General features: G+C 38.0%; 1 protein-coding gene across 8 annotated transcripts in view; it reads right to left on the bottom strand.

Moving 5' to 3' along the window:
* Nucleotides 1-11,054, bottom strand: part of LOC103459524 (poliovirus receptor homolog) — a 53,374-nt gene extending 42,320 nt beyond the window's left edge. For 4 of the 8 annotated variants that reach the window (XR_014085586.1, XM_081602470.1, XM_081602467.1 and 1 more), the window contains exons 1-4: nucleotides 10,646-10,701; nucleotides 9,473-9,524; nucleotides 7,598-7,937; nucleotides 7,213-7,512 (exon numbers count right to left, since the gene is read on the bottom strand). Coding sequence is in view for 7 of the 8 variants with exons in the window: in XM_081602470.1 (XP_081458596.1) it covers nucleotides 7,213-7,512; nucleotides 7,598-7,937; nucleotides 9,473-9,524; nucleotides 10,646-10,701 (748 nt within the window). In the remaining variant the exon portion in view is untranslated. Of the gene's footprint in view, nucleotides 1-7,212; nucleotides 7,513-7,597; nucleotides 7,943-9,472; nucleotides 9,525-10,645; nucleotides 10,825-10,878 lie in introns of those variants that run through there. The other 4 variants (XM_081602486.1, XM_081602488.1, XM_081602475.1 and 1 more) reach the window with 4 other exon arrangements.
* Nucleotides 11,055-13,186: the final 2,132 nt, after the last annotated feature.

Genomic DNA, 13,186 nt, shown 5'->3' with positions numbered 1-13,186 from the left:
GATTTCACAGAAGTTTGATTTACTTGGAGTTATATTGTGTTGTTTAAGTGTTCCCTTTATTTTTTTGAGCAGTATATTTGCTTGTAAAGATTCTGTTCACCCAAATACTCGGCCCTCAGCAACAGCCACAGTACCTTATGCGTCTCTTTGAGAAAAACAACTGCTATGAAAGCACTGGAATTGACGCAATATTATTCTAATTCCAGCTATTAAACAAATTAATACGCATCTTATAATATTTGAGAACCACTGTTATAAATGCAACGTATTTATCCGTGCACATCTTATGACTTCTTCACTAGTGATATTCAAGTTAACCATGTCGGATACCAGAACATACTAATTTACTGATACTTCCCTAAAGCTGTACATTGATATGTGACACATACAAATATTACATATTAAGTTGACTGTCATTGATCCCTTTTAGTGATTTGTCCTCCAGGTTGACTGTCAAGTTAAAAAAAAACAACACCACGCCTTTACCTGTAAAAATAACGGCTGCAGGATAAGGCTCTGTCTCAAATTTCCACTGTGAGGATGTCTCTCAAGGAGATGATGTTACTCTGGTAACAAAAGGTTCCCTCCACAAGAAGACACAGTGAAAGCAGGGACAAAGCTCCAAGCCATATAAAATTGCACACATGTAAATCACACTACCAACGACTGAAAGTAAAAAGTGCAGGGGATTTCCAGTGAGAACATAAAAATACTGCAGTGATATATTTTTGATGCAGGGATGGAAACAAATAATAGACTTATGATTTCAATGGCTGAATAGTGGTTTATTAGGTTAAAATGAAATCCAGTTGATCAACTAATAACGTCCACTTAGACCTACTTTTAGTGTTGGAGTTTGGCTGCTCAACCTTAAGCGAAGTCAATTGGTAGTTGTAAGAGGCAGAGGAAAGTGAAACCATCCAAACAGTCTGGTGTGGGATGCAAAATTCGTTTTATGCGGCCCTGTTATGAAATATAAAACCGACCAGCCCCTTAATTTATCATAGCACTCATTTAGCTGTGCAGCATCAACTTCTCAATTAAAAATTACTGATGAGCTAGAAAGGTGACGATGTGATGATGGAAAAGTGGAGGGAAACATGATGCCAATAATCAAGGTTGATGGTGAGGAATGTTGAGGTAATGCACTTCAGCAGGTGGGCATGGAGCAATCATACCCACCTACTGAGAGGTTACCCTTCATGTTATGGAAAGACCCTAGTTAATTTTTACAAATGTAAATTAGATGTATTAAAAGTCGATTCTGCATACAACATGATATTTTTGTTCAAATTTTTTTTATCCGTTTTTATTTTGAAGACTTATTGCCAGATTTGGGTAGCTACGCAGCGTTGTTAACTAAACCTGTCCTCCACCAGTGGGCCATTGTAAAGCAGACTCTGTAACATTTAAACAGGGATACATGTACCATCTGGCAGTGTTTTTCAATCCTGCTGACTTACTCTTGTACAGGTTTGTGACCGACATTTACCTCCAGCGTCAGGCAGGAATTAAAGAGGTCTGGTCATGTGACCTTTCACACTAGATGCATGAAATTGATATTGCTTAGAGTAGACACTCTCTTATTTGATTGAAAAACTTCAATTAGTTTCTAAAAGTCAAAACGATTATTTTAGAGGTTCCAGAAGTTAGAAAAAATGTCTGGCAACAATTGTTGCTGGTGGGATTAAACGGGTTAATGGGTGGTTTGTTGGATTTCAGCAGCACACAATGGCACCCTGAGGAGGCATTGTTCAAGTTTGGTCTAAAATGTTGATAGACAGTAAGATGCAGGATTTAGAAACACTGCCAAAGGAATGTCAGGAAATGCCACACTGAAAATAACTTCTTGTCAGAAAATTGCCAAGAAAGCACTCAGATAAGGATTTTATCTGATTCAGTTAAAATCAACTAATGATGTAGACCTATTTTATAGTTGTGAAACCTGCTAATGAAATCCGGGAGGATCTGAGACTAAAACTTTCCACAGTGCTTCTGTAAAGTTTGCGTCTGTGAACATGAAAATCAGTCTGGTTTTCTGCCAAGTGAGAAAACCACAGAGCAGACAGGCAGGGTAAAATAAAATCTTCCTGGAAATTGCATTCTGGAGGAAAAACATCCTGGGTCATTTAGTTGAAGCACTTTTAAATAGATCAAACTTAAACTGCACAATTCTACAGTGAACATTAAGCTCTTTGTAGAAGAACCCGCCCATGCACTAAACAGATGCTTATCAATATGTAGATGTGCCTCACGTTTCTCCAGCTGAACAGAAACAGAGCTGAAGTTATCTTTGGAACGAAAGAGGAACGACTTACAGTGAACGCACATTTTCAATTTTTACAGCAAGAAACTAGCGATCAGCTCCAAAATCCATGGTATAATAATGGACTCAGATCTGAACCAAAGACAGTTACAAAGTTGGCTTTCTATCACCTGAAGAACATTTCCAGGATTAGAAGACGATGGACATGGGGGGTGTGGAGGTAACACAATACTCCCTCGCAAAGCTTTTGCGTTCCCTGGCAATAATGTACCGATCAGTTCATGCGGTATAATTGAATACTAAAAGAATTTCTCACAGTGGCCACCATACTTTCTGCTATAATATAGGATTTTTGTAAGGTTTTTCTGTGTATGTTGATATCTGATTGTGAAGTATCTGAAGTGTTATATTTTTTTCTTTAGGATAGAAACGCACCACAAACCTTTGATATAAACAGAAACTTTCCCTAAGAAGGAAGGAGAAAAATAATCCAAACTGTTTGGACTATTTCCGAGTTATTTTCACGGGATGACAGTTTTGATTGTGTCTCTTTTGTGTTGGTAGTCTGAACGGCTTAAAGGGCCGCTCTCATGTGCATCTCAACCTTACAAAAGCAGACATAAACATGCAGTGAATGAATCGAAGAGTTAAGAATATATAAACACGTTTTCACTGAGGCTCATTAACTGTGCATACATTTTCAATTTTAAATTGAACATTTTTGATTGTATACAAAATAAACCAGGGTGTGTTTGCTTATTGCGAGGGAATGCAACACTTTTACGAGGCAGCGCAAAATAAAAACTTTTCCCCATTTCCACTAGGGGGTTCCATACTTTTGAACCATAACAAATGAAACATTGACCAACTATTTTGATGTGTAATGATGATTTTGGTGATGGCACTCATCAAAATGTAATGTTTGCTACTGGTTTTCTCAATTGTTGACTGATTGATAAAGCTTAATGAGATCTATTGTTACCATGTGCAGAAAGCTTTCTTTCACACAGCTGTAGACCCATTTTACACACGTTAAAACATGTGGCAAAGAACCAATGAAGTATGAAGCATGGCTCGTTATCAGACCAAATCATTTTGCCCACATTTTTGCTGACATCATGTCGCTGATTGAGCAGTAATACTGGCTGCTACGACACCATTAATCCGTTCCCACACACACACACACACACAAAACAATGTAAAGCATTGAGATCCAGTGACTGTTGGTGTACCAATTATATACAATGAGCTCTTTGTTAAGTTAAAAAAATGAAAGACATGAAGGAAGTTGTTATGCTATCTGAGGTCAGATGGAAAACAGCTTTATCTAAACTGAACAGTAACAAATATTCTTTGTTGTCTCGTTTTGATAAAGAACAGAAAAAATAACACCACACCTTGTTCTGGTTACCTGGAGCACAAACACAGCAGGTTTGACTTTATACCGCATGTCAAGTTTTTACTTTTCCAGTGGGGAGAACAAGTAAGTACACAGATAATTTAGCAAGTTTTCCCACTTACAAAGCATGTAGGAGTCTTCAACTTTCATCACAAGTCCTCTTAACCCTTGTGCATGCGAGGACTGAGGGAAACGTAGAGGACTGTTGCAAATGATACAAGTTTTACGTGTGTGGGGTCTGTTGGACCCAATTTCTAAACACAACGGTTAAACTGTGAGTGATGGAAACAAAGACAAAAATCCAGAAAATCGCATTGTATAATTTTTAAGTAATTGTCATTTTATTGCATGGCAGGAGAGTTTAATCAGCTGCCAACCAGTAAGTATTCTGGCTCTCACTGTAGGAATGAAAACACCAGAATCTGAATTTGTTGGCCAAGTTTGTCCTCAAACGGGGAATCTGACTTGAGTTTCAATGTCTCAGCATTCAGAAAGTAGAAATTGCTAACCTCTAGTGAACAGCAGAGTTGCGTACTACTACAAGGTGTCCATTGTTTATCAGAGAAACAGCCTGGGGGATGAAAAAAACCTCTGTGACAGCAGGTTTTTCCAACTAGCATAAAGGCAAAAGATTAAAGTCTTTCATTGACATACCAGCTCACTGAAATATGTGACAGAACAAAGAGCCTTTCAGGCTGGGAAAACCTCAATTTCCCAAGCAGATGTTTCCCCACTTGCAAATATTTGTCATGAAACTGAATTTGATTGTGGTGAGGATAGAGGCACGGTGAACCCAGGAGGTGGTGTAAATGAAGGTTTTAATGAAATCCAGAGCACAAGATCCAGGCAGCACATGTGAGCAAAGGCAATAGCTCTGACACTGGTAGCAAATACACAAATGGAACAGGCAGAAACAGACACTGACGTACGACATCTGACAAAGACCCAAAGAAGAAACAGGTGGGATTAAATGCACCTGTGTCAGAACACAGGACACAGCTGGGATCGATCGAGTGGTAGATAAGACAACACAGGAACTAAATTGACTAGGAAACAAACACAAAATTTCACATACTCACAATATCCTTTGTTGTCTCATTTTGATAGAAACAAAATAAATCTATCAAAATCTATCAGTGTTGAAATAAATCTAACACTAAAGAATAATTAGACCAGTGGTGCCATAAGAAGGTCCTCGAGGATGGGCGTCTTGCATGTTTTAGTTTTCTCCCTGAGTTAACTCACCTGGATCTAATGACGGCTCGCTTGAAGGCCCAAGAAAAATATTGACATAATGAGGTAGCTGTTGCCACCGCAGGGAGAGAACTGAAACAGGTAGGATGTCGGCCCTTGAGGACCGGCTTTGGGCACCACTGAACTAGACTAGCAAAGAATGACTATAAGCAAAAACTAACATAACTAGTAACGCTAAGCAGAACGGACTAAAAGGAAAACAGGAGCAAGGCAGATCTAATCAAAATAAGAATACAAAATAATGACACTAGAATCAAATCAAACTACCAAAACAACTCAACAACTTGGGATCATAACAAGAATAACATTATAACATGATGTAAAGCTCAAAAAAGTTGATTGTACATCATAAAGTTTAATAAGTTTAAGTAAATAATTTGCATTTTATTGCATGACATAAGTATCTTATCATATGCAAATGAGTAAAAATGTTGGTTCTCACAGGTCTGTTAGTTCTTCTTTAAGACGTTCAGTTCTCCACTCATTACCTGTACTAACTCTACATGTTTGAACTCTCAAACAAACTTCAACGTTTCCATAGTGGCCAAGGCCAGAGAGCTGTGTAAGGACAGCTTACACAGCTCCGCATTGCGGAAGCAGAAGTTAATGTCAGCTTACTGCTCGCTCAGGACAGACAGGCTGCCTGAAGACGTTTATGGCAGACTGTTTTTGCAATAAAAGTTTCCCACAACACAGACAAAGAGTCGCTAGATTTATCACTAGTTGATGTTTTGGAAAAAAAACAAAAAAAAAAAGCTACTCGAGGAAACTGAAAAATCGATAAATATAGTGACAAAGTGGATAAGTGCAAATTGTTATCTGGCACAGTGTGGCAGATAACAGGTCTGTTATACATCTGGTTGAAAACTTTGTCAACGTCTGTTTATTTCTTCTCTTCTTTTCAAAACGAACAGCCTTTCTCATTACCTTTCCGCTTGAGTGAGACAGAATGCATTTTGTTTTAAAATACAAAAATATACCAAATTTCAGATAAGTTTAATTAGCTTTCAAAATAAAAAAAAATAATTCATAGTGAATTTCAAAAATCATATTTAGACATTTTATTTTGTAGCAGAGGTGGCAAAAGGGGTTCTTTCAGCTTAAAAGGTTGCTGAGCCCTGATTTAGCATAAAGTAGATCACATCAGTCCTGCTAATGCAATCCAAGTTTCTGATATCATGGAGATTAATGAGACTAACTGTATTCTGAACGGCTTACCAACAAACTGAAGAAGATGCACCATGAATCCGGACCATGAATCCAGACCAATAAAAGAATATTATCATATCTGACTGCCACAGAAATTTAAACCCTTCTCTGTCATTTTCTAGCTGTTAATAGCACTAATTTGCATTGGTATTTGCAGCATATTTAAATATCAAGGAAGGCATGACAGTAAAGACTGGCACCTTTCTTTCATTTAATGCTAAGCTAAAAGCAGACCCCAATGAAAATTAAACAGGAGCTGCAGTTTCAAACAAGAGACTTTCTAACATCCTCCTTGCAAGAAGAAACAGGGAGGCATTACGTAAATTTGAAAACCAGTGAAAACTGTTGTCTACGGACATAAACTCAGCAGCATCTGTATGAGCATATCCAAAATGAAACAAGAAACAATTCTTTAGAAAAACTACAAACTTGGCAAAATAAGTTTGTTTCTCTGCCCAGACTTCTCCAGGAAATGTTATATTTCAAACTAGATTTAAACACAGAGGAAAAAGAAAAGAAAGTTTTCCTTCTTGTGTAAACACATTTATGAAACTCATGAAATCATCATGTGACCAGCCTTTTTTATGCCTATATTTAGTAAAATCTATTTCAAAATCTTACATCAGAAACAGTGCAACAACAAAAGCTGCATCAAAGAAGTGCAGTGTAACTTAATCTGAGTAAGAGACAGTCAGGTATCGGTGAAGGAGCAACAGCTCCAAACTGAAAAGAAAGTGCATTACCTAGGCAACAGCAGAGGCAGGTATCAAGAATCCACAGAGCCAACATGCTGGAGTAGTCAAGCATGAGGCTGTATCCCACAACACACTGTAGGTCCGAACTGCTTTGCTTAAACCCTGTTCTAGGCCTCTTATTTTGAAATGTCCTACCATCTACTGGAATTTCCTTTCCCCGTGTTTGTAAATCATACACACCCTAAAGAACAACAAAGTCACATGGTGTTCAGTATGTCTTGAAAGTTAATACCTAGTGTGGCTTTGCTTTGGGTATTTTTTTATATTTGCATTGTTTTCTGACTCCAGCTACGTGCTATATAGATGTAAGGAAGTATGTGTTTACTCACAGTAGATCTGTATGTCGAAGTCTAGGGTTTTGTTTCGTCCCTCAAAGGAGATGACACATTGGACCTTATTTCTGTTGATCTCTTTGGTGGGTTTTCCAAACAATGTGCTCACTGTGGTGGTTGTATCGCTGATTTGGAGAGTTGAGTTGCTTGTCCACCTCACTTTGTCTTTTAAACTATCCTCAGTTTGCCACGAAACCGTGGCCGGTGGATTGAATCCGGAAGCGGTGCAGGTCGCGAGAGGAACCTCTTTGTTTCCAAGAGTGGGTCGGGTATCATGTACACTTGTTTGTTTAGGTACTGGGGTTGCAAGAAAAAAACAAGACTTCTCATAACTTCTGCACAAACTCAACATCCAGAACATGGTTTTAAATATTCAACTTACCACGGACAGTTAACTTTATATATATTGTAGGATATCCTGAGGGGAAAACGGAAAAGATGCAAGAGTAGGTTCCAGTGTCCAACACGGTTGCATTAGATAGCTCGAGAGTCCCATTATGTTCAGCAAATGTCCCGATAAATTTAAATCTCGTACCACCCCCGTTAATGGGACGAGCGTCATCCTTAGTGATGGTATAGAAATTGTCCAAATCCGGTTTTCCTTTCGTCTTTCTCTGCCATGAAATCTGCTCCACGTTGTCTTTTTCTGATAACTTCTGTGTTAGCTTGCAGGGTAAGATGATGGTACCTCCCTCGTCCACAGTGATGCTCCCATCTGCATCCTGCGCTGTAATAAAACATAAATGTTAAGAACCTAAAACCTGCAGCAAAATTATCCGTACAATAAAGAGTGTACGGATTTAAGGCCAAAATTATTCGCATATATTAATAACTCAGGGTATCCCCCAGAAAACTTGCCCAATGGTCAGGGTGGCAAGGCAGTCCACCGAGTTTTTTGTATTAAAAGACATTAAGTTAACAGGAAATGTAAAATTGTTACGGGAAGACATCGCCAGTGAAATTCTACTTAGACCCACAAGTAGAGTCCTAAAAACAGCAAATCAAGCAAATACACTGGAAAATCAACTATTTGCACTTCTGTTTAATCCAAATTAAGTCAGTGGTATGGAGCTAAACCTGTCTCATAATTCACAAATGCGCACTATGAGATTCACACATGCATAGAACGAGATTCACACATGCAAACATAAATATATCTTGATTTAGAAGCTGCTTCCGGCCTGTGAGTTGCGCTGCATTTGTGTGTGAATTTTGAGACCCCCGGAGGATTTGTGGCTTGAGACCCCTGAGGTCTCAATCCACAAATGTCTTTTTTAAAATAAATTGTCTATCTGATTGCAGTGGCTCCATAAGGCCCTCCAGGGCTTATGGAGGTTGTTTTTCATCCCCCCGTCGTCTGACAACAGATATAGATATATAACATTTGTTTATTGAGCACATAAATGCAGCTGAATTAGATTTAATTCTTTCAGCATACATAAAAGAAAAGATTTAAAATTGTTTAACATTTAAATTTAAGATTTTAAGGAGCTGGCAAGTTTACTTTGTAAAAGTTCAAAGAACGCTCTTCATTGATTGTTTAGTTACCATGCCTACAATCTGATGCTGTCAGCTTTATATCTTTTTGTTTTAGCTCTGTTTGTTCACAAATATATCTCAGTAAACTACAATTATCACCGATATCTTTATAGGCTGACCAATTAAACTACCCCACTCTCTCCCAGGTTTCACTAAGTCCATGGCAAAATGCTGTTAGTGGTTCTTAACAGGAAAAGGGGCCCCTAGATTAAATTCTGCTCAAGGTCCCATACAGCCTTGAACCAGCCTGCACGATGAGCTAAATCCACTGCACTGCACATCTCTGCTGGACACAGAGGGACAAATGGGAGAAGTAATTTACGTGGCTTACTAGCCCTTCTGTTGAGTTTGTAATAAGCTGTTTTGGTAGGTTGAGCTTTATGGGACAAGTTCTTCAGATCTCCGCATGACCACAAGCATTCACTTTGATGCTTGTGGTCATGTCCACTTAGCATAATAAATGCTAAGTGGACAAAGCATTTAATATGGTTTGATGCTTTGCCTAACTAGAAAAATAATAAGAAAATATTAATTGAATAAAACCAGTGTGATGAGTGACTACAAGACAAGCCTTCAGCTCCTCCAGAGACTGAACCGCTAAAACACTAACACTCCAGAAAAACTGGGACCACACATAACCATTTACCACCACAGAAATACAGCCAGTGTGTTGAGATGTAAACAACGAACGTTGTTGACGAAGATGAATCGTTATCACCGCTAGCTCAGGGCGGACCTCTGAAAGCGCAATTACAAGTTGTATCATAGAACTTCACAAGCAGAGAAGGAAGACCGATAATTAGTTTGTTGAAGGATGGAGCTAATTAGGGCATTCCAGGATGAAAATACACTGAGACATTAGACTGGGAAAAGATATGCACTCCCAGCAATCCAACAATCCCAACCATGCAGTTAAAGCTAAAAGGACATGGATAAGCACAAAGAATATCCATGCGTTAGAACGGCCCAGTAAAAGCCCACACCTAAATGTAATTTATAATCTCTGAAAATTCTTGAAAGGTGAAGTTCACTAGTTGTCTCCATTCAGTTTAACCAAACTCAACCTAATCTGCAAAGATTTTGAGAGACATTTTAGAAGCCAAATGAGCCCAAATGTCAAGTTTCTAGATGTGCAAAGCTGGCACACATATACACCAATAGATTTACAGCAGTAGCTGCAGTGAAATGGGATTCAAAGTGTTGAACAGAACAGTATTCACCTTTATATTTGTTAAAAAAAAAACAACTATATATCAGTTCCTTCCACGTCACAAATTTGCATGACTTTGTGTAGGGTATAGGTCACAAAAGACAAGGGTACAATGTAATATTTTACAACGTGTCAAAATGCGAAAAAGTTCAAGGATGATGAGCATTTTGCAAGACATTGTTGCTCTATGTGACTTGTGAACACAGAATTGCATAACATGATCATTTCTCAGTCATGACTGTACAATTATCTGTGACTGAATTTGCATACTGCTGTTGTAAGGCTGCAAGGTGTCTTTTTATTCGCTTGCATAATTTACAATTCGGTGGTAGCTAAATGAAATCATTAAATATCAAAGTAAGCCACCTGTTTTTACAGTTTCGTTAAATTGAGTCTACGTCCGTCCTTATCATAAAGATGGAGACAAAGTTTCAACTATGAGGGGCCCCTCATATTCAACCGTCCATGTGCACTTTAAACAGCTCGACGGTAAAAGAGAGAGAGAGAGAGAGAGAGAGAGAGAGAGAGAGAGAGAGAGAGAGAGAGAGAGAGAAGAAATTCGAAATATTTTCCAGTGCGTCAAAATGTAATATGATATAATGTTCAATCTAGCATCGCATGGTCCGTACAGAATGTTTCTCTCGAAGAGACGAATTATGAATTATTTTAAATAAAGCGAACCTGTTAAATTCGTTCTCTCCGTGAGAACAGAGGGCAAACATCGAGACATACCGCATCCACAAATTAGAGCGAAATCAACATCACGTAGTAGCACAACGATTCTTGGCGTTTTCTCCTCATTACCAATGTCACTACAATGGACCTACTGCGACGGCAGCATCGACACAATTAAAACACAATGCTCATTGTTCTTTCCAGAATACATAAAGACCTGCTTTTAAAAACGTACATACCTCGCGCATCTCTGCTACGGACTAGCGCAAACATCAACAAAAGAAGCGTGTGGGACATTAAGACACCATATAGCAACGAAAAAGAGGCAAAAATCATCCAACTATTCAACCGTCTGCATGAATGTGCGCCACTGCTGTGAGGAGGGGGGGCGTGGCCTCTTTCTGTATTTATTTTTCGTCTGGTTTTACCATCTTTATGTCTACACCACCCCTTTATTTCAATACCTGCTCAGTTTAACCCTTGTATGTAGAAATGGGGTCCAACCGACCCCCACACACGTAAATCTTGTATCATTTGCCATAGTCCTCTACGTTTGCCTCAGTCCTGCACACACAAGGGTTAATACAGTTCAGCATCTTTATATTTTTTTGCATTAGAATACTGAATATTCATAAAGAAAACATGTCAAAACTCAAACAAGACGTCGTTTTGATGACACTAACATGCGTCCTTACTTTTGTGAAATGAAGTACAAATTTTAAGCAAATGACACAATTTGCATATGATCAACCAGGTTCTGCAGCTCTTTTTATTTGGTTATACAGCAGTGCTCAAAGTGCAGTCCAGTTTGCAGCCCTTGAAATTATTTTGTCTTGCTCCAGAACTTGGTTCAAGGATGGTAAGAATCTTGTAGCTCATCTATTAGAAATTGAGTATGTTTTCTAAATAACTGTTAGCTCTTCACTGAGCACTATAAGATTAACATCGGGCTATCTGGAAAAAGATGAAGCTGTACACTGAATGAATCTATTTTTTGGTTTTGATCAAGTGCTGAAAAATTCAGCACTTGAGCACCTGTAAAACTTACAATGAGAGATATTTTCATTTTCGTAACAAACAAATTAGAAAAACACTGAATCAAACAACGACAGAATAGCTTTTAACTTAAGTCGTCTTTTTTTTTTACAGTGTCTTGGCATTTATTTACAACTATTAGCTACAAACTTATGTACAACGTTTACACTTTATATGTAGTGATGAATATATAAAAAAGAAAATAAAACAAGCAGCAGATTTTAGTGAAAAGTTTTAACAGCAAAATCAGAACCTAAATTACACTTAAAATCAAACTTGACACATTTGGTTATCAAAAAATATTATTTTTATCGTTACTGCCTGATCGAGAATATTCTTTAAATAAATAAGGTCTCATAAAAAGTTATAAAGTTCAGCTTAGATGATGTTGAACTGGGATTAGGTTGATCTAATGATGTTTGTTGAAAGAGTTCTCAGCAGTTTACATGGAGAAAAAAGCAATCTTGAGAACAAATCTCACCAGAGACGTTGAAATGACAGGTGGTAGAGTTGAAGGCATCGTCAGTCTTCACATAACACAGATACAGACCAGAGTCTTCAGTCCTCCATCTGGACACATGAAGTCTTATTTGTCCATTTCTGGGGACATCTTTGTCAATCTGGATACTCTCTGAAAGCTATTCATCCTGAAACACTGTTAACACCATTTTTATGAACATGCAATACTCTTTTTCTTACTGAAGTAAAAAAAAAAAAAAATCACAGATGAAAAGCATAAATCTGTTGGATGAGCTCTGGTGAAGATCCACCAGAGTGACACACTCCAGAGTGGGTGCCTGAGAGAAGCTCTTTGTCGCACTCCGAAAATGTTTCTGCTAAAGGAACAGAGAGGGACAAAAGGAGCAGGGACGAGTGCATTTCACACTTGAATAGATTATGTAATAATATCTAGTACCTGGAATTCAGCATCGGTACTCAACGGTGCTGATTTTTGGTACTTTTGTGTGTGTTGTTTTTTTAATAATGAGATTTTATTTTTTATTATTTCTCAGTAAAATTTAAACAAATATAGACAACATCCTACTCTTTGTATTGTAACATCACAGCTGTTTAACAAATGTCTTTAAAGTAAAAACTCTTCAGAACAACTAACGCAGTGTTTTGTCTTACTATACTTATTATAATCCAGCTCCATGTATTCCTATTTGTCGTTTCCCCTGTTAAAAAAAATGTGTGATGGGGTCCGTGAAAGGCAAAGCTTGAATCAAATAAGCAAAAGAGGATGGAGTTAAAATAAATAAAATGTATTCTATTTTACTTGAGGAATTACAAGTTATGAAGGTGAAGCAAACTTCTTTGCTGTGAAATACATGTACCGTTTCTCTTCGTTCCTTGTGCAGTTCTTTCTCAAGAACACTAACATGCCATCTTTTTCTCAGACTAGAAGTGCTTCCACCACTGTCCGTGTACTTTGTGTCGCAAATATTGCAACGAGTATAATTTTGCGTCGCATTTTGAAAAGTGGAGCCATACCTTTCATCGTTTTCTATC

Source organism: Poecilia reticulata, chromosome 2 (genome assembly GCF_904066995.2).
Source record: "Poecilia reticulata chromosome 2, P_reticulata-male-v2, whole genome shotgun sequence".
Lineage (NCBI taxonomy): Eukaryota > Metazoa > Chordata > Actinopteri > Cyprinodontiformes > Poeciliidae > Poecilia > Poecilia reticulata.
Note: the sequence above shows the minus strand (reverse complement) of the source record. Positions and strands in the feature narration are given on the sequence as shown.